We start from the raw sequence: 25,726 nt of genomic DNA, 5'->3' as shown, positions 1-25,726 counted from the left end.
AAGAAACTTAATGAGAACTTCAATGGACTTAGAATGTCGACAACATAAAAAAGGACCAGTCAAAAATGAAAGATATACTTACTGAGATGAAGAATAATTTACAGGGAATCAACAGTAGAGGATGCCGAGACTCAAATCAGCAATTTGGAATATGAGGAAGCAAGTCCATTCAAAAGAGCAAAAAGCAACACCCACTCAAAAGAGCAAAAAGAATCCAAAAATATGAAGATAGTGTAAGGAGCCTCTGGAACAACTTCAAGCGTATGAATATTCACATCATGGGGTGCTGGAAGAAGAAAGAGAGAAAGAAATTGAAAACCTATTTGAAGAAAGAATGACAGAAAACTTCCCCTACCTGGTGACAGAAGCAAGTCCAGGAAGTGCAGAGTCCCAAACAGGAGGAACACAAATAGGTCCACACCAGGACATATCATAAAATGCCAAGGATTAAAGACAAAGAAAGAATCTTAAAAGCAGCAAGAGAAAAGCAGTTAGTAGTCCCAGAGGCTCCTTATACTATCTTCATTTTCTTTTCTTTTTTTATTTTTTGCTCCCTTGTAGAAGGGAGTGCCCATACAACTGTTAGCTGACTTCTCAACAGAAACTTTGTAGGCCAGGGGGAGTGGCAAGAAATATTCAAATTGATAAAAAGCAAGGACCTAAAATCAAGATTACTCTACCCAGCAAAGCTATCATTTAGAATAGAAGCTATCATTTAGAATAGAGGTCAGATAAAGAGTTTCATAGGCAAGAAAAAGTTAAAGGAGTTCATGACCACCAAACCAGTATTATATGAAATGTTGAAGGGTCTTCTTGAAGAAGGAGGAGAATATGAACAAAAAATGGCAATAAGTACATATCTATCAACAATTGAATCTAAAAATCAAAATAAATGAACAAGGAACCTAATGAACAAAATAAACTGTTGACTAAAATAGAGCCAGAGACGTGGAGATGTGGAACAGAATCTCAGAGGGGTGGGTGGGAAGAGATGAACCATGCATTACCCATGGACACAGACTATAGGGTGGTAAAGGCGGGCGGGATCCAAGTGGAGGAGGACCATGGGGGGGGGGGGGAACGCAGAGGGACATCTTTAATACACTCAACAATGAAGATTTTAAAAAGAATTATTAGGCATTAAAAAATAAAAACAAAGGAAATAGGTTGACCATTTATTAATTAGTCCTCTACTGTACAAATGGTGGCCACTAGCCAGCCACATGTGATTATTGAAGGTTTGCAACCTGGTTAGTCTGAGTTGAGATTTGCTGTAACATGTTGAAGACTTAATACAAAAAAGTTAAAATATATCATTTGTTAATTTTTATATTGAATGATATGTTAAGATGATATTGGGGGTATATTGAATTAAATAAGATGTATTTTTTAAATTAATTTCACTCTTGACAGTACCACCCAGAGAACGAAGAACAAGAGTGCCGTGTTGAAGCAACCACTGCCATTCAGATTCCTCTTATTCCTGCAGCTGCCTCTCTTGGGGATGGGGCTGACCCCCACAGTCCTCACACCCAATGGAAATGAAGCTCATTTACTCCCTGGAGCCCTCAGTGTTTCCACCCTGCCCCTCCCAGAGGTTCAGTGTTTTGTATTCAATGTCGAGTACATGAACTGCACTTGGGACAGCAGCTCCGAGCCTCGGCCCACCAACCTGACTCTGCACTATTGGTACGGGAACTCCGGTCATGACAAAGTCCAGGAGTGTGGCCAATATCTATACTCCTCAGAGATCACTTCCGGCTGCCGGTTGGGAAAAGAGGAGATCCGTCTCTACCAGACATTTGTGGTACAGCTCCAGGACCCGCAGGCACTTGGGAGGAAGACCCAAAAGAGGCTAAGCCTGAAGGATCTGGTGATTCCCTGGGCTCCGGAGAACCTAACTCTTCACAACCTGACTGAATCCCAGCTGGAACTGAGGTGGAGCGACGGAGTCTTGGGCCGCTGTTTGGAGTACCTGGTGCAGTACCGGAGCGGCCAGGACCACAGCTGGATTGAACATTTAGTGGGCCACAGCTGTAGCTTCTCCTTGCCTAGCGTGGACGGGCAGAAGCTCTACACGTTTCGTGTTCGGAGTCGCTATAACCCACTCTGTGGAAATGCTCAGCATTGGAGTGAATGGAGCCACCCGATCCACTGGGGCAGCCATATTTCAAAGAAGCCCCTAGAGCCCCCATCCTTGTTTGCACTGGAAGCGGTGCTCATCCCCCTTGGCTCTGTGGGACTGATTGTTTGCCTCATCTTTGTGTACTGCTGGCTAGAAAGGACTGTGTCCCACGTTCCTAGCCTCAAGAGCCTAGAGGACCTGGTTATCAAATACCATGGGAACTTTTCGGCCTGGAGTGGTGTGTCTAAGGAACTGGTGGAGAGCCTGCAGCCAGACTACAGTGAAAGGCTCTGCCACATCAGTGAGATTCCCCCTAAAGGGGATGCTCTAGAGGAGGGGCCTGCGGGCTCCCCCTGCAGCCAGCGTAGCTCCTCTTGGGCTCCCCCATGTTACACCCTGAAACCTGAGCCCTAATACCCTGACAGAACGCCAGATGTCCTGTAGCCCTAAATTGTACTGACTTCCCCTTTTCCAACCAGCCTGGGCCCAATGCTCCCGTCACCCCAACTGTGGCTGATTTTTAATTGTGTGTCCCCATTACTGCTCCCTCATTCAATATCTCCTTCTTAAGAATTGCCCCCTTGTCTTGTACATATTTGTCATCTCCCTCAATCCAGCCCTTCCTCTTCCTAGAATTCTTTCTACCTCCCTCCCAACTTCTTTCCATCTACCCTTCCATTGTTCCCAAATCAATGAGAAATGAAGTTTCTGTTGATAATAAAAATAAATAAATAAATAAATAAAATTAATTTCACTCTTTTTCACTTTTTTAAAATGTAGCCCTAACCAGTTTGGCTCAGTGGATAGAGAGTCGGCCTGCAGACTGAAAGGTCCCAGGTTTGATTCTGGTCAAGGGCATGTACCTTGGTTGTGGGCACATCCCCAGTAGGAGGTGTGCAGGAGTCAGCTGATCTATGTTTCTCTCTCATTGATGTTTCTAACACTCTATCCCTTCCTCTCTGTAAAAAAATCAATAAAGTATATACTTTTAAAAAAAATAAATGTGGCTACTAAAAAATTATAAACTACTAGGGGCCTGGTACACCAAATTCATGCATGAAGGGTAGTGGGGTGTCCCTCAGCCCAGCCTGCACCCTGTCCAACCTGGAACCCCTCAAGGGAAGTCTGACAGCCCATTTAGACCCGATCCTGGGCCTACACGGGCAGTTGGACAACCCTCTCACAATCCAGGATGCTGGCTCCCAACTGCTCATCTGCCTGCCTTCCTGATTGCCCCTAACTGCTTCTGCCTGCCAGCCTGATCACCCCCTAAGCACTCCCCGGCCAGCCTGATTGATGCCTAACTGCTCCCCTGCCAGCCTGATTGCCCCTAACTGCCCTCCCCTGCTGTCCTGTTTACCCCTAACTGCACTGCCCTGCAGGCCTGGTCCTCCCTAACTGCCCTTCCCTTCAGGCCTGGTTGCTCCCAACTTCCCTCCTCTGCCGGCCTGGTCACCCCTACCTGCCCTCCCCTTCAGGCTTGATTGCCCCCAACTTCCCTCCCTTGCTGGCCTAGTCCCTCCCAACTGCCCTCCCCTGCTGGCCATCCTGTGGTGGCCATCTTGTGTCCACATGGGGGCAGGATCTTTGACCACATGGGGGCAGCCATCTTGTGTGTTGGAGTGATGGTCAATCTGCATATTATTCTTTTATCAGATAGGATAGAGGCCTGGTGCATGGTTGGGGGCCAGCTGGTTTGCCCTGAACGGTGTCCCAGATCAAGGTGGGGATTTCCTTGGGGTGTGGGGTGGCCTGGGCGAAGGTGGTTACAGGCTGGCCATGCCCCCCGGTGACCCAAGCAGAGGCCCTGGTATCTAGGGTTTATTTATCTTTTACAATTGAAATTTTGCAGCCTGGAGCGGAGGCCTAGGCTGGCCAGGACGGCAGAAGCTTGGCTTCCTCCATTGCTGGGGGCAACCCTGGCCTACTCTTTTCAGCTTCGTGGCTGCCACCATTTTTGTTGGGATTTTTTTATCTTCTATCATTGAAACTTGGTAGCATTGAGTGGAGGCCTAGGCCAGCAAGGGCAGGCGGAAAGCTTGGCTTCCTCTATTGCCTGGATAAACCAAGCCTCCCTCCTGCTCTCCATGGCCACAGCCATCTTGGTTGGGTTTATTGCATATTTGCTCCTGATTGGATGGTGGGTGTGCCTTGTGGGTGTAGTGGAGGTATGGTCAATTTGTATATTACTTTTTTATTAGATAGGATATTTGTGGCTCATGTTATACTCTTGGACAGTTGCTGAATTAAAACCATATTGAGCACCATCACTAATATGGACAGTTGTGTCTTATGAGTTCATTGCTAGGCATTTAAACCCCTAAAAGATCTTCTAGTTTTAGGCAGGCTTCTTCTTTACAATTTTTTTCCTTTCTTAGACTAGTGATTAGCTGTGTGTGTGCTCTTTTTCCATCTGCTGCTCCAGCTCTTTTTGTGCAAGATTCCTGCCTACTCATTTAAGTTCTGTTCTGTTCTGTCATAGGCTATCCAGGAAACGAGGGTCAACTGGTCCAGTGACTAGCTTTGGGCTGTGGCACAAGAATCCCTTGGCAAGTTATTTCACTAGGTGTAGAGATGTGGCCCAGAAAATTTTAAATTGAAAAAGGTCTTTTAGTAATTCTGTTGAGCAGCGAGGTTTAAGAATCCATGATCCAGTCTAATGGCTTTCAAACTTTTCTTTAGCAGAAGAATTTCTTTTCCAAGAGAAGTCTTAATATAGAATCCCAATACTTTTTAAAAAATGTGTTTTTATTGATTTTAGAGAGAGGAAGGGAGAGAGGGAGAGAGAAACATCGACCAGTTGCCTTCCATATGCACCCAGACCAGGGATTGAATCCACCACCTGGACTTGTGCCCTGACCAGGAATTGAACCAGTGGACCTCTCAGTGCACAGGCTGATGCTCAACTAACTGAGCCACACGATCCAAGGCTAGGATCCCAATATTTAAAAGGTAAAAACAAACCTACTCTGAATGAAGTGGGCCTGAAGACCGAAGGCATCAACAGCTCTACTTCTCTTTTCCTCTCCCACTTCTCATCCCTCACTGGCAGCCAGGAAGACCACCAGGGTTCTGTCGATCAAAATTTGAGAAACCTTGATTGAGTCTTGTCAGGCATTCTTCTCTATAGCATACCCCACAAGGGGTTCTCCAGCCTGTGCCAAGATGCCTCCAGTGACCTCTCTCCAAAGGCAGAGATGCTGTGACAGTGGCGTAATAGGAAAGGAGTTGCTTCACACTGACTGAAAAGCAGAAGACTGGTTTACTTTCCCTTCCTTCAAGTCCAAAGTTCTGTCCAAAAGTTCTCCCTTATCTTCTGCTTTATATGTAAGAGTAATATTTCTTCTCTCGGTGAATTTTGATTTTTTTTCAAATTGCTTCTGGAAAAGCATATGTCATTTCTCTCTCAGAGATATTAGAGAATTGTCTACAGTTTGTTCCTCTTTAGCCTCTTGGTAAGGAATATTTATTTTGTACTAGAGGCCCAGTGCACGGATTCATGCACTGGTGTGGTCCCTCGGCCTGACGTGCGGGGATCAGCCAAAACCGGCCATCCTACATCCACCGAGGGATGTAGTAGCACGAAGGGCAGGCGGCTGGGGAGGAGCCCGAGCCCAGGCCGTGCGCCACACCACCCCCACTCATCCCAGCCCCACTGTGCCTGCTGCAGCCACCAGTCGGTAGGCTTGCTGCCGTTCCATGTGGTCTCTACGTGCATGTCCGTGACTGAGAAGCTGCCACGAGCTTGCGCCCAGTTGGTCTTGATGTTGATCCTGATGCTGGTCCTGGTCCAGATCTGGGAGGGGTGCACAGGGGGAATGTCCACAGCTGCGCTTGCCAGCCATGAGCCCGGCGTCTGGCACCCATTGCCTTTTTATTCAGTTTCTAATATCCGGAGAGAGATTTGCCCTCCTGATTCTGGAATTTGTATTATTAGTATCTACATCTGCCTATGGTTTTTTAAATAATTTGCTGAAATGAATTTTACACAACATAAAATTAAACATTTTAAAGGGAGCAATTCAATGGCATTAATTACATTCACAATATTGTGCAGCCAACAGCTCTGTTCACTTCCCAAATGTTTCTATCACCCCGAAGTAAAACCCCTCACTCCTTACCCTGCAGTCCTTACCCTGCAGTCCTCCAGCCCCTGACAGCCACCAATCTGTGTTCTATCTATTGTATATAGATATGCCTCTTACAGATATTTCATATAGATGGACTCATATGATAGGTGACCTTTTGTGTCTGGCTTCTTTCACTTAACGTAATGTCTTGGAGGTCATCCATATTGTGGCAGTCTCAGTACTTCATTCCTTTTTATAACTAAATAATGTTCTGTTGAATGCATATGCCACAGTTGGTTTATCCATTCACCCACTGATGGAAATTTGGACAATTCCCACCTTTTGACTCTTGTGAATAGAGATGCTTTGAACATGTGTATATATGTACTTGTTTTCAATTCTTTGCAGTATGTACCCAGGAATGTAGTTGCAAGGTCACATAGTGAATCTATGTTTAACTTTTTGAGGATCTACCAAACTATTTTCCATAGTGACTGAACCATTTTATATTCTTCTGGTAGTCTTTTAATTATATTTAGTACATGTATTAATTTGGGCATGAGGGGGCAGACATTGACAGAAAACTGTATTCAGAATGCTTTTGAGAAATGGTCCAGAGATCTGTCTGCATTGAGCAACTTAAACAGTTACTTGGAAAAATCACTCCTCATTCCATGCTGTTCATAGTGTAAGTGTGTAGCAACTTTTCAGGGGAACCCTGACATCCTTTCTAATAAAAGAATAATATGCAAATTGACCATCACTCCAACACACAAGATGGCTGCCCCATCTGGTCAAAGATGGCTGCCCCCATGTGGACACAAGAAGGCCACCACAGGATGGCCAGCAGGGGAGAGCAGTTGGGAGGGACCAGGCCTGCAAAGGAGGGCAGTTGGGGGCGATCAAACCTGCAGGGGAGGGCAGTTATGGGGGGGACCCACGCCTGCAGGGAAGAGAAGTTAGGGGGACCAGGCCTGCAAGGGAGGGCAGTTAAGGGCAAACAGGCTGGCAGGGGAGCAATTAGGCATCAATCAGGCTGTCAGGGGAATGGTTAGGGGGTGATCAGGCTGGCAGGCAGAAGCAGTTAGGGGCAACCAGGAAGGCAGGCAGGCGAGCAGTTGGGAGGCAGCAATCTTGGATTGTGAGAGGGATCCCAGGTTTGAGAGGGTACAGGCTGGGCTGGGGGACACCAACCCTCCCCGCTCCCCCATGCACGAATTTCGTGCACTAGGCCTCTAGTTTTTAAGAAAGCAGAAGGCAATTATATTATCAGCTAGGCTAGTGGCTCTCAAGCTTTTTGGCTTGATCCATAGTAAAAAGTGAAACTTACATCATGGACCAGTATACATAAAATATGCTTATGAAATAGGAACAAAAGTTTTATGTCCATTTTTACCATGTGACACATGCCCAGATAGTTTCCTTTTATTTTTTTCTACTCTGTTTTTTTCTTTTTTTAATTGTCAGACTAAATTGATTTCTTGATTTACTAAGAGCTGTGACCTTTAGTTTAAAAAATATTGGTCTAAGGCTTAGACTCTAAGCCATTCTCTGTAGATCCAAGGCAGGACCTGTATGTTGTGAAATGTCTTTCTATTATATAACCCATTTAAATAATAGTTTCCAGAATTCCAATTGAATTTTTTCTTATTATATAGTATGAATTTTCTTTAATCATTGTATTTATCTCTGATTTCTCTCGCCCTGTTACAATCACAGTTCTTTAATACAGATAAATATTTTCTCTGTCTACCTTCATTATGACATTTGTCATTAGAGACTAGTTTAGATGTTGAGAGCACAGTCTGGCTGTCTAAATTTGGGAAGTTACTTTATCTGTGCCTTAGTTTCTTCATCTTTAAAATGGAATAATATCTATTTTCATAGGATTGCTGTGAGGATTAAATTATATATATATATATATATATATATATCTCCTAAATAATAAAAGGCTAATATGTAAATTGACTTAATAGTGGAACAACTAGTCACTATGACACATACTGACCACCAGGGGGCAGACGCTCAACACAGGAGCTGCCCCCTGGCTCCTACAGGGGGAGTGCCGCTCAGCCAGAAGCCGGACTGATGGCTGGAGAGTTCAGCAGTGGTGGCGGGAGCCTCTCCCTCCTCTGTGGCAGCTCTAAGGATGTCTGGCTGATGGCTTAGGCCTGCTCCCCATGGGCTTCTGGCCTGTGGGAAGGCACAGGCCATGCTGAGGGATCTGCCCCGCCCGCCAAGTGCACGAATTTCATGCACCGGGCCTCTGGTATAATATGAAATGTATACACATAGTAAATAAGCAACACAGAAGAATCAGCTATCTTATTGTAACCGTTTTCTAACACGTACTTTAGTTACTTAGGTATCTATTTTATCTTCATTATTAGATTAATATGTTTCTTCAGAGAAGAGTTTAGCTATGTCTGTATCATAGCTATATTCCTTATTTAATAAACACCTAATAAAATGTTTGAATAAGTGGGTCAATATAGATAAATATGAGATCCAGTTCATATCTATTAGAAGTTTATAACTAGACTGAGAGTTAATCTAGTGGCTAAATATGGGCTTTAGAATTTTAAAAAATCTGAATTTAAATTTTGACTCTACCCCTTTCAAGGTAGGTGAATTTGAGCAAATTCCTTCAGGGGAGGTTGTGAATATTAAAGGACATAAATATGTAAAACTCTTAGTAGTAAGTTACAATTAAAAGGCATCATTCTTAGTATTATCAGATGAAGAATTGACATATATACCAAAGAATAAAGAAACAGTAGAGAGGAGTGTATGCAAGGTCATACATTGAAAACAGTGAAGAACATATTAATGGTCTGCAGAATAAAAAACATTCCTTCTCTCTAAAGATACTTCTCTCTAAGAACCTCTCTGTTATTTTGAATTACTTTGTTACAATAAATTCCCAGTAGTATAATTCATAGATCAAACAGTATAAGGCATTTTTCCCCCTTGGTAGTGGTAGTGGTAGTGTTAGTTGTTAAATACTTGATTATTTTCCGTTTGTTTGTCAGTTATTTGTTTCTATGCTTAAATTCTACTGCAATTGTATTTATTGCTTATAAACTTGAATGATTCTTATTGCTGTCTGTTGGGTTTGGGTATACGTGAATCAGACTTTTCTAATATAAAGAACTACTATAAAGCTGCAGTTCTTGAGGAAGTCCCATAAATACAGTAGGAACATTTTATAGGTTTCAGTGGGGATTCTGTAACTGTACAGTGGAAAATCTGTTCTGCAGTGGCTTAGGGTATAATATTACCCTCAGTTAGCAGTTAAGAAAATGAAGAAACATAAAGAACAGTGTAAGGAAGTTAGAGCAATTTAAAAAACAACTAAAACCTATCAAATGCTTAGGAAGAAGCAAGTTAAACTAACAGTTTAAAACATGCTTAAAGCTAAAGACCACATATACTCTCATTGTCTTAGAGCTTGGTTCTTCATAGGGAAATGAATTGTTCTATTTTCTTTCTTATATGTTGTAGAAATTTACAGATGACCTGTCCCAGCCTTAATAATACTTTCTTTTTTTTTTTTTTTTTAATTCCTCACTAGCGGATATGTTTTTTGTTTGTTTGTTTGTTTGTTTCAATGTAATTTATCCTTTCTAAGTATACAGTTCAGTGATTTTCAGTAAGTTTATAGTTATAACCATTATCTCAGTCCAATTTTAAAGCATTTACTTTACCCTAAGAGGATTTTTTATGCCAATTTGCAGACATTGTCCTTTACAATTCCCAGTTACAGGCAATTACTAATCCACTTTTTGTTTTTATATTTTAGCATTTCATAGTAATGGAATCATACAACGTGTGGCCTTTTGCATGTGGCTTCTTAGCATAATGTTTTTGAGGTTCGTTTAGGTTATGTATACCCATAGTTTGGTGGGTTTTGGTGCAGAAATACTCTCATCCCATTGTGTGGATATTACACATTTATTTATCCTTTCATAATTTGATGGGCATTTTAGTTGTTTCCACTTTGGGGGTATTATAAAAAGGTTGCTACGTGAATATTTGTGTTTATGAATATTTTTTGTGAGAACATATGTTTTCAGTTCTCTTGGATGTAAACCTAAGAATAGAATTTCTAGGCCAGAGGATATGTTTTTATTGATTTGAGAGAGAGAGAGAGTTCAGTGTGACAGAGAAACACCAATTGGTTGCCTCCCGTCAAACCCACAACCTAGGTATGTGCCCTGGCTGGGAATCGAACCTGCCACCTTTTGTTGTACAGGATGACACTTCACCCAACTGAGTCACCCAGCCAGGGCAATAATATTGTTTTTTTTAAATAAATTATTTGTTGCCTTTAATAATGTTCTGTATATATGGGGGAGGCAAAAGTAGGTTTATAGTTATGAGTATGCAAAACAGTTTATTCTTATATTATTATTTATTGTATTATTTTCATGTGAACAACTGTAAGCCTACTTTTGCCCCACCCCGTATATTTATATGTACAGAATACAAAGTATAGTTGTCAGCTCAAAGTGATTCCTCATGTATATTAAAGTAAGACAAAACAAAAATCTATTCTAATCTGACTCATGAGAGCAAGTGACAAAGCTGCTTAACGATTATTTGGATTTTAAATAATTAGGTTTTATTTGAAATAATGGTGGTTAAAGTTTCATCTGTGAAACTGAGTTTTGCATTATCATTTGCTTTTCCTGGGGACTTCAGTATACCAGATCTAATCCTCCTCAAAAGGTTGCTGTTTCTCACCTTTCGTGGTATATTTATAGGCAGTTCCCTGGAATGCACCCTCTCATATCTGATTGCATACACATTATTTAAAAATAGCACCAAGCTTATCATCATTCTACCCAAACCAACTCCTTATTCTGTCATTGATACCCTCAGTTTTCTTCATATTCAGTTTTAAGATCTTGAAATCACCCCCTGACTCTTCTCATTCTACTCCCCACAACATCTCGTTAATCTCCAGGACATACCTAACAGCTTTGTTTTTTCCCACGGGGTCTCTCCCTTCACTCCTCCTTTCTGCTTTTCATTGCCACCACTTTAATCCTGGGACTCATTACTCCTAGATCACTGCAACAGGCTTCTAGTTGGTCTCCTACCCTCCAGTACCTCCCTAGTCCAGTGTGTCTTACACATCACTAAACTGCTCACATTTGAGATCCTCTGATTTTAAGCTTTTAACTTCATCTGCAATTATTCAAGAGAATCAATTAAAATGGATTTATTTGTTGTTTCCTGTATAAACTGTCCACAGTCCCAACTTCATACACATACATCAGTTAATGTTTATCAGTCACCATAATGATGCACCTCAGGGATTTTATAATATCATATGATATTAATGTTGATGATATATCAGTAAGGTAGCTGTATCATATGATATTAATGTTGATGATATATATATATTTTTTACACTTTTCAATAAGGACATTTCAAGTTATATAGAATCTGAACTCTTATGTATATGATTTCATTATTGTTTAGAAAAAACCCCAAACTGGTTTATTCCAAGAAATCACATCACTCTCTAAAGTTTTACCAGTTGCAAAAAAAAGAAGTGCAAACTTTGTAAAAACAAAACAAAATCACCTTTTTTTTTTATAAAGATGCTGCTTTTTATTCCAAGAAAGACATTTTTTTGTGGCAAAAAAATAATATCTTCTCCTATTGGGAAAATACATTTTGAAACTAAAAAATACTTCAAGAAAATGCCAATTCTTAGAAAGATGACTTTTTTATATCTATAACAAGTAGTCTATAATTTAAATGTAAATGAACCCATTTATAGAAATTCAGGCAGCTAATAAGAAAAGTCTAAAGTTACTTTAAAAACTGAGGATAAACACAAAGTATTTTACAAGTATTGTAAAAAAAAAAAGAGTATTCAAAAACCATTAAAGAATGCCCTGTGCATAAATTAACAAAAAGGCAAACGAATTTAGTCTTAGAGTAAAATGCAGTGAACCACACCAGCACCTAAATAATCATGTGCCGTAATAGTGCTTCCGGGACATGACGTACTTCAGCAATCATTTCCAAAAGGTGGCTGGGGTTGCAACAGGACCAGTTTTAAACAAAGAAACCGTAGAGGTCCCAGGCTTGTCCCACCACTTATCAGAAGGCACATCTGACACAGAACACACTCAGTCGACGTGGAATTCGTTCGTATCACTTGTCTTTGCATAACCTAGAATGACAGATGCACCCCCTGCCGCCTTTTCCGCGCCTTCTTCAACCATAAAGCATGTTTTACAGTTGTTTTATTTATTTTATTTTTTTATAGGGATCACATGCAATGGTCAAAAGAGGAAGAAGCAGCAGCCAGGAAAAAAGTAGAGGAAAACTCAGCTGAGCGAGTCCTTCTGGAAGAGCAAGGTAGGCAGCTAACTGTGGTGTCAGTTCCTGGGCCCAGTTTTCCTGTTTGACTTCCACTCATTCCGTTCTCACGGAGGCCTTGTCTCCTGCTTGTGCCCTTGCTTTGGCGAGTTCTTTAAAGAACTTGTTCCCTTTGGGAGGATGCCCAGTTTTCCCAGTACAGTGGGACCAACTTAATGAAATAAATTATGTATTCACCTTGTACTTGCTCTTTTTTTTAGTCCTATTGTTGCTCTTTCTGAGAGACACACACACACACATGCATGGGTGGCATTTCAAACAAGGTATGAAAATACAACTTAAAATTTTTCCTCTCGTTAGGAGTCTTTTAGTATCTGCTTTGCGTTTCACTTGTCAGGAATGTTCAACAAGTTCACACACTTTCAGCGAAGAAGGTACAGTCATATCAAAATGTTGCTGGTCTCTTAGGATAAATATAAAGTTCCAATATGTAAGGATTTAAGGTAACTTTTCTTGAAGGCCATTGATATTGAGAGTTTAATTCAGATAAAGCCTCGCCAGGCCTTCAAAAATGGCTTCTGAAAAATTGATCTGTGCGACTATCACAAAAAAAAGAAAATGTGTTGGTTTAGGATGTAGAGAAATGGCAACGCTTTTGCATTGTTGGCTGAATTGTAAAATGATGCAACTTTTAAGGAAAGCAGTATGGAAGCACCTTAAAAATTAAAAGTGAAGCTAGCATCTATGACCTAGCAACCTCGCCTCTGGACATAGCAAAAAGAAATAGAAAGCAGAGTCTTGAGAGATATTTATACATCCATGTTCATAGCAACATTATTTATCTTAGGCAAAAGGTAGAAACATTCAAAATGTCCACCCATGCATAAAAGGGTAAACAAAATGTGGTAGATACATACAGAGGTTATTGTTCAGCCTTAAAAGTGAAGGAAACCGCCGAAACCGGTTTGGCTCAGTGGTAGAGCGTCGGTCTGCGGACTGAAAGTTCCCAGGTTCGATTCCGGTCAAGGGCATGTACCTTGGTTGCGGGCACATCCCCAGTGGGGGGCGTGCAGGAGGCAGCTAGTCGATGTTTCTCTCTCATCGACATTTCTAGCTCTCTATCTCTCTCCCTTCCTCTCTGTAAAAAATCAATAAAATATATTTTTTAAAAAAAAAGTGAAGGAAACCCTACCACATGCTATAACCTGGAGGAACCTGGAGAACATGTGAAAGGAAATAAACCAGTCACACAAAGGCAAATGCTATGTATTTCCACTTATATGTGAAAAAAGTAGTCATATTCATAGAAACAGAAAGTAGAATGGTGATCACCAAGGCCTGGGGGACAGGGAAACATCAGGGCTGTTGTTTAATGGGTATAGAGTTTCAGATTTGCAAGATGAAAAAGTTCTAGACATCCGTTCAACACTATGGAACTGTACGCTTAAAAACGGTTAAGATGCTGTTTTACATTACGTGTTGTTACCACAATTTTTTAAAAAGTACTCCCCAAAATGACCTCTGTCCTAACTACATTGCTGGGAACCCACAGACATTCTGCCGAACATCTGGATTTTTTTTAACCTTATTTTGCTAAAAATCATTTCTTCTTAACAGCTTGGTCCTTTTTCCAAAAAAAAAAAAAAAAAAAAGTTATTGAAGTAGCAAATGCGGAAATCTACACAACTTATAAGTGAATTCTCACAGAGCTCAATGACTGTTCCAAACACCCACCTTAAGAAACAGAATATCACCAGTAACCCGGAAACTTCTCATGTTCCACCCCAATTACCATATTTTCCCCAACCCCTCAGGCCCCACCAGGAGCAACCATTGTTCTTCTGGCTTCCGACCCCATGTTCATTCATCAGAACAGCTTGGTTCTGGTTGTGACCATTTCTCATTCACTCTTGTGGCAAAATCTGAGTACCCATGAGATAGAGCAAGTCAGGAAACTATGGTCACGGGTCAAAGCCAGCCCACTGCCTGTTTTTATAAGTCAAGTGTTCCTGGGACACAGACATACTCATTTATTTACATATTTCCTACGGCTGCTTTTGAGCTATGTTTACAGAGCTGAACAGTGGCGACAGAGACCGTATGTAGCCCAAATGACTACTCGCTCACTGGCCCTTTGAAGGAAATGTTTGCCAATGCCTGAAGTACAATTTTCAGGATAGTAGATTGGTCAGCTGTCCCAAGGCTCCCTAAGAAAAGGTATTTACATTCCTCTGTGAAAATCACTAATCCCACTGGTAGTTAACCGTCATTTTAGTGGCTTTAGTCTACCATTGAGGCTAAGGTTTGAAGCAAAGGTAGCTGTGCAATCCGAGCTACTGAGACAGCCCCCCTTAGCTGCCCTGACCGGGTGAAGGGGCAGAGCTGCGTCTCATCCTCCAGCACCAGTTGCTGTTCCTTTAGAGCTTGCTCTCATTTCTTACCCCTAAGCTCGAACGTGTCCTGGAGAGGGAACAAGAAGGAAGAGTACCTGACCCACAATGGAGCTGTTCTATTTTTATGAGCTTCCAGCCATGCAGTCCAGAGTGGGCTGTGGCCCGGGTGTTAGATGTGCGGGTGCATACCAGTGGCAGCTCTGCTTACAGATCAGCCAACATTGCATTCCTTTCAGGAGCTCTGTCATTCTGTTTCTGAGGAAGTATAATTTTGCTTCTTTGCCAGCAGCTGCACAGACATATTTTCCACATTACTCAAGCTTCTGCTAGTGGCCACCTGGATGTGACAGAAAAGAGTCAAGCCTAAACCGAATTAAAAGTTAACATCTTAATTCATTTCCCGCAAATTAAAAATTATACGCAGTATATTTCATTTGATCATTAAAAAACCAAGGATTTTTTCCCCCCCACACTCTTGAATATTTCTGTTTAGAACATAAAGAGATGAGCAGTGCTGATAATGTTCCCTTGCAGTGCTCTGCACGGGGCTGCCTATTTTGGCCTATTTATGTTAACAATGAACTTGAGTGAAGCTAATGAGAAGGTTATTTTAGGGCCCTGGAAACCGCAGTAAAGGAAAATGACAGTTCCTACAGAATTATAGTGTGACTGAAATAGAAAGGTGGCGACTGGGCTCTTTCTGTAGAAGCAGGAAAAGCAGGCTTGAGAGGACTGATGATACTGCTTTGAAGCATTTGGCGTGTGCTTATTAGCATGTCCAATCTCTTTCTGAGCAAGTTTTCTGGCTGTCATGGAGACACAGAACAGAAGATTCCACTGTAAAATGACTCCAAGTGATCGAGGTTTCTGCTGCATTCTGTCTGCGTGCCCCCCCCCCCCCCATAGTAACACTCCTCAGTGCGGTGGACTTCATACATGTCAGGGAACCAGGGGAGAGCCACATGGTGAGGGTGCACGCTTCATCACATCACACGTAAGCAAGGTTGCACGTGGCAGAGAAGAGCACTTTTGTTGCGGGAAGCTGTTGGGTGACAGGACATCGCAGGGAGCGTAAAAGCCTACCTAGCCACCCAGGCCAGTCTCTGCCAAGGGTCATAGAGCTGCTCGTCTGCGGAAGCTAATCTGGTATTTAATGTCCCCGATGAATATGGGTCAAGGTGAATAGATCCGTTTAAAAGCTCTACTGGCCCAAACTTTGTGAAAACCCAAAGGAAGCTCTGACCCAGTTCTCCCAGTGCCTCTGTTAACCATCATCCCTTCTTACCTAGGAGAGTCCTAAGTCTTTAAAAGAGCCAGTTTTCTCCCATCACAAAGTATCCCATTTCCAGATAATTATACAGCATGAGCTTATCTTACTTATTTTAATGCCACTGGGAGGAAATGCTGCTAGTTCTCCAACTCTGGCCAACTCTTCAATACATTTCTTTCTTTCTCTCTTTCTTTCTCTCTTCCTTTCTTTCTTTCTCTCTCTTTCTTCTTTTAAAATATATTTTTTATTGATTTCAGAGAGGAAGGGAAAAGAGAGAAACATCAATGATGAGTGAGAATCATTGATTGGCTGCCTCCTACATTCCCCACACTGGGGATCAAGCCCACAACCTGGGCATGTGCCCTGACCAGGAAGGACCTCCTGGTTCATAGGTTGATGCTCAACCACTGAGCCACACTGGCTGGGCTCCAGCATATTTCTCTGTGTGTGTCAGTCTGTCCTGTCATTCCCATGTCCTATTTCTCACCTATTGTCTCAGCTGTTGATGAGAATCGAAGTCAGGAAACACCCTCACAATTCTGGAAATAAGAACTTATCAATTACAGATGTCAGTCATTTTTTTGCTTTGAGATGGTTGACATTTTGTTTTTGTGATTAAAATGTATAGCATCCAAGCTCTCCTTAGCAATATTTCTTTCAGTTAGATGCCCAGATTAATGATTTTTTAAAAATATATATTTTATTGATTTTTTACAGAGAGAAAGGGAGAGGGATAGAAAGTTAGAAACATCGATGAGAGAGAAATATAGACCATCTGCCTCCTGCACATCCCCTATTGTGGATGTGCCCACAACCAATGTTCATGCCCTTGATCAGAATCAAATCTAGGACATTTCAGTTCGCAGGCTGATGCTCTATCCACTGACCCAAACCAGTTTTGGCCAGCGTAATGATTTTTAATACCACATATTCTTTGTTAAATTCTTTTAAATTTTATTATAGACCATATTTCTTTTAATAGGCTAATTTGAGAAATGAGAAAGATTCATTTGGCAGTTTTTTAGTTAACATGATTATCTTCCTCTATAACATGCAAATAGGCCAAACAGTGAGAACAACCAAACAACTAGTCGCTATGACATGCGCTGACCACCAGGGGGTGTGCACGGAACATGTCGAGCATCAGCAGCAGGTGGCAGAGCACGACATGGTGAGCATCTGCTGCGGTGGGATGGTGGAACTGGTGAGCAGGGGTGCCAGACTAAGGCGGGGCACCAGTCGCTGTCTTCAGGGCAAGCTTCTGGTGGTTACTGAAAATCATTTGCTTCCGTGGACTGCAGTCTCACCCAGCGCTCGCACCTGCTGCTGGCACTGACTCTGCTCCTATCCACTGTTGGCACCGTCAGCAGGTGTGAGCTTTGGCTGCTGGCCCCAGTTGCCCCTCAGGGCTTCTCTAACTCCCCCTGCTCCTGAGGGGCTATCAGGGCCAGCAGCTATAGCTCACACCCGCAGTTGGCGCCCAGAGCCAGTCCCGATGGCTCAGCGTCATCAGCAGGTGCAAGCGGTGGCTGCCGCCCGATTGACTCTAAGGCTTCTCCACCTCCCCCTGTTCCTGATGGCCGATTGGGGCAGCAGCCACCACCGCTCTCATCTGCTGACAGCGCCAGCCCTGCTTTCACCCGCTGCTGGTGCTGACCGCAATAACTCCATGCTGTCAGCGGGTGTGAGCAAGGCCGGTGCCATCAGCGCATGGGAGCGGTGGCGGCAGTGGGAACAGGCCTGCCAGCAAACAGGGGATTTTATAATTTTCTAAAAACATATCCAGTGCGTTATATCTCAGCTGGCTATTTAGCAAGTGTAATGGGTTTTTAAAACTTAATAACAGGAAGAATCCAAGATGGCTGCACAGGTAAACACCTAGCCGCAGGCGCACACAACAATTTCAGTAAAATACAACTAAAATATAAAATGGACATTACCCAGAACTACAGGAAAGTCGACTGACTGGAAATTCTACAATGAGAAGCAAGGAGAAAACCAGAAAAAAGAGCGGAGGAGCTGTAAAAGCCTAAGGTATGGAGACACAAGGTGCGCATGGAGAGGACGGAGCCGGAGAGGAGGGGCTGTTGAGTGCCTGGCTGGCGTTCCCCAGTGGGAAGGAGATAAAAGCTCCGACTGTTCTGGGCCCCAGTTACGACTGCTCTGAACCCCAGTTCTAGGCCAGACTCCAGGGACCCAGGCTCATCCATAGGGAGCTGGGCTGTAAGGCGGAACCCCGGGGGAGCGGCGAAAGGAGGTCCCGGAGGCACACACATTGCACGCAGAGAAGGGACGGTTGGCTGTGCCGCGGGATTGCCCTGGCGGGAAGGAGACAAAAGCTCCGGACTGCTCTGAACGCCACCTCCAACTCCACTTCCAACTGAACTGAACCCCAGTTCCGGGCTCATTGGGGGAGAGCCTAGACTGTTTGGTAGCAGGCGAAAATTGAGGGCACCTTTCTCTCAGAGGTGCTTGCAGCGAGTACTGAAGGACCCTAAGGAACACTGAGACTCAGGAGCCACATAGGGCATGGCTGACGGAAGCCAAGCCTGTAGGCTCCACCTGAAACCCTGCCCCATCTGGGAAGGTGTGAAAATGCCGAGACAACGAAATAGATCACAAACGAAAGAAATGGAGGACAAAAAGCGACTGGATATAGAGTTTAAATCTACGCTTATAAGGTTTTTCAAGAATTTCCTAGAAAAGGTTGATAAGACCTATGAGGATATGAAAAGGGATCAACTAGAATTAATAAGGAATCAACAAGAAATGATAAGGGATCAACAAGAAATAAAGAATACATTGTCTGAAATAAAAAATATTATACAGAGTCCTGAAAACAGAATGGAAGATTGCAAGAATCAAGTCAAAGATTTGGAACATAAAGAGCCAGAAGACACTCCTCCGCAGAAGCAAGAAGGCAAGAGAATCCAGAAAGTTGAAAATAATGTAAGAAAACTCTGGGACAACTTCAAGCAAACCAACATCAGAATTATGGGGTCCCAGAAGATGAGAGAGAGCAAAATATCAAAAACATACTGAAAGAAATAGTGACAGAAAACTTCCCCCACCTGGTGAAAGAATTAGACTTACAAGTCCAGGAAGCGCACAGAACTCCAAACAAAAGGAATCCAAAGAGGACCACACCAAGACACCTCATAATTAACATTCCAAGAGCAAAAGACAAAGAGAAAATATTAAAAACAGCAAGAGCAAAGAAGGTAGTTACCTATAAAGGAGCACCTATACGATTGTCAGCTGATTTCTCAACAGAAAACTTGCAGGCCAGACGGGAATGGCAAGAAATATTCAAGGTGATGAATAGCAAGAACCTACAGCCAAAGATAATCTACCCAGCAAAGCTATCACTCAGAATTGAAGGCCAGATAAAGAGCTTCACTAATAAAAAAAAACTAAAGGAGTTCATCACCACCAAACCAGAATTATGGTATATGAATTGCTGAAGGGGGTTCTTTCGGAAGAGAAAGTAAATAAAGATAAAAATTATGAACAACAAATACGTAACTATCAACAAGTGAATCTAAAAACCAAGGAAATTAAAAAAAAATCTGATGAACAATATTAACTGTTGAATATAATAGAATCAGAGGTATGGAAGGGGAGTGAACTGACGATTCTTGGGGAAAAGGGGAGAGGGGGATGTGGGAAGAGACTGAACATAAACTGTGCACCTATGGATGAGGACAATGGGGGGTGGGGAAAGGGCAGAGGGTGGGGTGGGAACCTGGTGGAGGAGAGCAATGGAGGGGGGGGGGGAAGGAATATTTGTAATAATATGAACAATAAAATTTTATTAAAAAAAAAACTTAATAACAAAAGCAGCTGCGATTTTTTTTTTTATTCTAAAATATCCTTATAAATAACAACCTAGCTAGGATGAGTTATCTATGCCAAGCCAAATAGTAAAAGAATCCCACTATACCTTATCTTGAATAACTTACCACTTGAGAGTATCCTATGTGGGGAAAAAAAGAAAGCAGCTATAAGTTTTTGTGCTGATAAATTTAGGGTATTGTTTATAAATCAGCATTAATTTAAAATTTCACGCAGTGGTCTTAGAAATGTACTTTTCATTTCATAACTTCAAGAGTTTTCTTTTATTAGACAATGGTGAACTTTATCAGTGACATGTGGGAATTACCAACTTTGAGAGCTCAGGTATTTGTATAATTGATGTGCAAAAAGTAACTTTAAATTGCTTTTTGTTACATTGCAACTTAGAATAAGTTTTCATAATTCGTACTAATCATATCATATATGTCAGATACATAAATGGTTTAATTCATTTTCTTAGTTTTGATATTCAGTGTGATTCAGAGTGAATTCTGAATACTTAAGTACTGTTAGCGTGTCATACTCCTCCTTCCCCTCAGCGGTACTGAATTTAATAAGTGAATAATTGAGAAGATGCTTCATTTGGCTGTGTTTTAACAGATCACTGTATCCTTTTTTTTTTTTGCCATTGGCATAGAACAATTAATTCTGAGTTGGCAATCTAGGAATGTGGAAGGAAAAAAAATGTTCTTCCAAGAAAAATTGGTCATTAATATACCTATTTAGAAGGTCAGTTGGACCAGATAAAGACAGGGCAGATTTTGCTTCACTATATTCTTGTATCATTATCTGCCTGAACTTGCGGTAAGTTAACGGCAGGTTGAAACTAAATGTTTCACTCATAGTAAAAAAAAGTAGCTCCTCCAAATCCCGTTACCACAGGTACTCTTGCGGTTCAGGAAATTAAATCACACGCTGAAGGTGTTTATGTTGTCTCATAACCATAATTATGAGTTTGATTGAGCTCCCGTGGGTCTCAGAAGCTGTCACACATTACTGGTAACTATGGAGTTGCCAGGATTGATTGGAGATACTACTGAAAACATAACTTTATTTTTTTTTTATTTTTTTTTTTCAAATCAATCTTTATTGTTCATATTATTACAAAGGTTCCTCATTTCTTCCCCCCTCCACCAGGTTCCCACCCCACCCTCCGCCCCCTCCCCATCCCCCATTGTCCTCATCCATAGGTGCACAGTTTATGTTCAGTCTCTTCCTCCCTCCCTTTCCCCGATAGTAAATCCCTTTTCAGATAGTAAATCTGTTACTTAGCATTATCTCATATCAATAATACCTCCACATGCCCAATGATACACTTCACACAAAAGACATTTCCAAATAGGTCAACCAGCCTCATCCAGGCCCCACCCAAGGCACTTACAGATCAACACCCCAGCGCTATACTAACTCAACACATCCAGATCTAAGCCTTCATCACTTGATTCAGCAGACCCTCAAGTTCCCGCAAAAGTTTCCAGCCATGTCTGAGAGGCAGCCGTGGGCAGGTACAGGCGAGGAGCGAGCTGTTTCGGGCCTGGCTGCTCCGGGCCTGGCCTCTGTTGCTCTGGTTCGTTCCACAACCAGCTGCTCCGGGTCTGGTCACTGCCGCTCCCGACCTAGTTGCTCTGGACTTGGCTGTTGCTGCTACAGGCCTGGCCGCACCCGACCCGGCTGCTCTGGGACCGGTTGCTCCGGTCCCGGCCGCTCCGGGCCTGGCCGCTCCCAGCCTGACAGCCGCTGCTCCGGGCCTGGCTGCTCCCAGCCTGGCAGCCATTGCTCCTGGCCTGGCCGCACCAGACCCGGCTGCTCCGGGCCTGGCCGCTCCCAGCCTGGCAGCCGCTGCTCCTGGCCTGGCCGCACCAGACCCGGCTGCTCCGGGCCTGGCCGCTCCCAGCCTGGCAGCCGCTGCTCCTGGCCTGGCCGCACCAGACCCGGCTGCTCCGGGCCTGGCCGCTCCCAGCCTGGCAGCTGCTGCTCCGGGCCTGGCCGCACAAGACCCGGCTGCTCCGGGCCTGGCCGCTCCCAGCCTGGCAGTCGCTGCTCCGGGCCTGGCCGCACCAGACCCGGCTGCTCCGGGCCTGGACACTCCCAGCCTGGCAGCTGCTGCTCCGGGCCTGGCCGCTCCCAGCCTGGCAGCCGCTGCTCCTGGCCTGGCCGCACCAGACCCGGCTGCTCCGGGCCTGGCCGCTCCCAGCCTGGCAGCCGCTGCTCCAGGCCTGGCCGCACCAGACCCGGCTGCTCCGGGCCTGGCCGCTCCCAGCCTGGCCGCCGCTGCTCCGGGCCTGGCCGCACCAGACCCGGCTGCTCCGGGCCTGGCCGCTCCCAGCCTGGCAGCCACTTCTCCAGGCCTGGCCACTCCCAGCCTGGCAGCCACTGCTCCGGGCCTGGCCGCACCAGACCCGGCTGCTCCAGGCCTGGCCGCTCCGAGCCTGGCAGCCGCTGCTCCGGGCCTGGCCACACCAGACCCGGCTGCTCCGGGCCTGGCCGCTCCCAGCCTGGCAGCCACTGCTCCTGGCCTGGCCGCACCAGACCCGGCTGCTCCGGGCCTGGCCGCTCCCAGCCTGGCAGCCGCTGCTCCTGGCCTGGCCGCACCAGACCCGGCTGCTCCGGGCCTGGCCGCTCCCAGCCTGGCAGCTGCTGCTCCGGGCCTGGCCGCTCCCAGCCTGGCAGCCACTGCTCCTGGCCTGGCCGCACCAGACCCGGCTGCTCCGGGCCTGGCCGCTCCCAGCCTGGCAGCCACTTCTCCAGGCCTGGCCACTCCCAGCCTGGCAGCCACTGCTCCGGGCCTGGCCGCACCAGACCCGGCTGCTCCAGGCCTGGCCGCTCCGAGCCTGGCAGCCGCTGCTCCGGGCCTGGCCACACCAGACCCGGCTGCTCCGGGCCTGGCCGCTCCCAGCCTGGCAGCCACTGCTCCTGGCCTGGCCGCACCAGACCCGGCTGCTCCGGGCCTGGCCGCTCCCAGCCTGGCAGCCGCTGCTCCTGGCCTGGCCGCACCAGACCCGGCTGCTCCGGGCCTGGCCGCTCCCAGCCTGGCAGCTGCTGCTCCGGGCCTGGCCGCTCCCAGCCTGGCAGCCGCTGCTCCGGGCCTGGCCGCACCAGACCCGGCTGCTCCGGGCCTGGCCGCTCCCAGCCTGGCAGCCGCTGCTCCGGGCCTGGCCACACCAGACCCGGCTGCTCCGGACCTGGCTGCTCCCAGCCTGGCAGCTGCTGCTCCGGGCCTGGCCTCTCCTAGCCTGGCAGCCGCTGCTCCGGGCCTGGCCACACCAGACCCAGCTGCTCCGGGCCTGGCCGCTCCCAGCCTGGCCGCCGCTGCTCCGGGCCTGGCCGCACCCGACCCGGCTGCTCCGAGCCTGGCCGCTCCCAGCCTGGATTCTTCGTGGTTGTCTACTGCTGTTCTGGGCCTGGCTGCTCCCAACCCGGCTGCTCTGTGCCGGGCTTCTCCGGGCCCAGCCACTCCGTGTCTGGGTGTTCCTGGACTGGCCACCCTGGGCTTGGCTGCCTCTGCCTCAGGCCTGGCTGCCACTGCCCCAGGTCTGGCTGCTCCAGTGCTGGCCGTTGATGCTCTTGTTCTGGCTGCTGCTGTTCTGGGGCCTGGCCACTGCTGCTCCGGGCCCAGCTGCCACTGCCTTGTGCCTGGCCACTCTAGGCCTGGTCGCCGCTGTTCCAGCATTCTGTCCCTTTTTTCTCTTCTTTTTTTTTTCTTTTTTTAAAAAAAACAACAAAACGCATTTATGTTGCAATGTTGGCTGGTGCGTTGAGTTCTGACTTAGTCTTTGATTTTTCAAGATCTTCTTTGTATTCTTTCTTAAGTAATTTTACTATCATTTGCTCTCACTTGATTTCTTCACATTGAGAACTTCTTTGGTTTCTTCCTCCTTGTCCTGGGAGCTCAGCAGGTTGGCCTGTGGCACCCCTTTGTTCTCCGCGGGCTCCCACGCTGCTCCAGCCTGTTGCCGGGGTCGGCGCCGCCCAGGAAGCAGCCCCCGTCCTTGGCTCCGTTGCCCGCGCTCAGCAGTCGAAGGCTCAGGGGCACCCCCCCCCACTGGGGGCCCCGTCGCCCGGCTCCTTGCTGGCGCCCGGCTGGCCGGTGTCCGGCAGTGGCTCCTGCTCCTCGTGGCGTTCCTCCAGTCTGGAGCTTTCTTTCTCCCTCCCACTAGGGGAGTCCAGGATCAGAGTCAACAGACTGTCCTCTGCGCACAGTGTGCGCGACTCCGGGGGCTCGGCCTTTCGCCGCGCTCCCAGGACTCCACCTCACAGCTCCGTCTCCCCCTGCCCGAGCCTGGGTCCCCAGGGACTGGCCCAGACCTAGAGTTCTGGGCGGTCTGGACTGAGGCTCAGAGCTGCCGCCGGAGGCTTTGTTTCTTCCGGCTAGGGTAATCCAGCATCAGAGTCAACATTCAGTCCTCTGCGCGCCATGTGCGCGCGACTCCGGGGACCCCGCATTTCGCCGTCCCCCGGGATTGTCTCCCCCTGCCGGAGCCTGGGTCCCCAGGGTCTGGCACATAACTTGGGGCTCAGCGCTGCCGGTTCGGGGGTTCAGCCCAGGCTGGGGGTTCTATTTCCTTCCTGCTAGGGAACGCCAGGCAGCACCCAGCCCTCTCCTCCTCTCCGGCTGCGACCTCTCCGCGCGCGCGTGCGTGCGAGCGCGCAGCATGTCTCCGTACCTTAGGCTTTTTTTCAGCTCCTCTGATTTTCCTTCTGGTTTTCTCCCTCCTTCCTATTGTAGAGTTTTCAGTCAGTCGACTACCTGTAGCTCTGGGCAATGTCCACTCTACATTTTAGTTGTATTCCCTTGAAATTGTTGTGAGCTGCTGCGGCTAGGTGTATACCCGAGCAGCCATCTTGGATCCTCTTTGACTATCTTTTAGATATTTTGGTTTGCTCTTCCCTTGTTTGCTGTGAGAATAAAAAACAAAAAACATCATTTCTATCAAAGAACAGTTTAGAAAGCCACCATGATGGCCACATGGCTTGCCACTCCCATGAGGGCCGCCATCTTGAAACTGAAAACATAACTTTAAAACACACACACACACACACACACACACACACACACAAAAAAAAATAGGTGGGGGGGAATGAGTTACAGCCCATTAACCTTTCCCCATCCTATCCTAAGAGCTGTTTCTATGCCACACACCCATCTATTCTCATAGAGCATTTGATGTTGCCATTGCTCACCCTAATTTCTTCATATAACTTTGCATACAGATTGATATTTTATATAATTTGAATGGGGTTTAATTCTGTATTTCTGACCTGTTTTTACAAAGGTTTGCTCCAATCAGCATTATTTTTTTTTCCATTTTAATAAATCTTTATTGTTCAGATTATTACAAATGTGATCCTCTTCCCCCCCTCAATTGCTCCCCTTCACCAGGTTTCCGCCCCACCCTCTGTCCTTTCCCCATCCCCCATTGTCTTCATATATAGGTGCACAGTTTTTGTTCAGTCTCTTCCCGCACCCCCATTCCCCTTTTCCCCGAGAATCGTCAGTCCACTCCCCTTCCATACCTCTGATTCTATTATATTCAACAGTTAATATTGTTCATCAGATTTTTTAATTCCCTTGGTTTTTAGATTCACTCGTTGATAGCTACATATTTGTTGATCATAATTTTTATCTTTATCTTCTTCCTCTTCCTAAATAACCCCCTTCAGCAATTCATAT

General features: G+C 45.5%; 1 protein-coding gene across 4 annotated transcripts in view; it reads left to right on the top strand.

The window, feature by feature from the left end:
• The window catches only part of METTL8 (methyltransferase 8, tRNA N3-cytidine), an 88,298-nt gene that overhangs the window by 31,783 nt on the left and 30,789 nt on the right, over positions 1 to 25,726 (top strand). For 3 of the 4 annotated variants that reach the window (XM_084892341.1, XM_084892339.1, XM_084892340.1), the window contains one exon: positions 1,414 to 2,869. In XM_084892341.1, coding sequence (XP_084748467.1) covers positions 1,414 to 2,539 — 1,126 coding nt within the window. In that variant the 3' untranslated portion in view covers positions 2,540 to 2,869. Of the gene's footprint in view, positions 1 to 1,413; positions 2,870 to 12,484; positions 12,577 to 25,726 lie in introns of those variants that run through there. The other variant, XM_084892342.1, reaches the window with a different exon arrangement.

Source organism: Pipistrellus hanaki (genome assembly GCF_964339955.1).
Source record: "Pipistrellus hanaki genome assembly, chromosome: 8".
NCBI classification, from domain to species: Eukaryota; Metazoa; Chordata; class Mammalia; order Chiroptera; family Vespertilionidae; genus Pipistrellus; species Pipistrellus hanaki.
The sequence above is the reverse complement of the archived record's forward strand: the minus strand, read 5'-3'. Positions and strand labels throughout refer to the sequence as shown.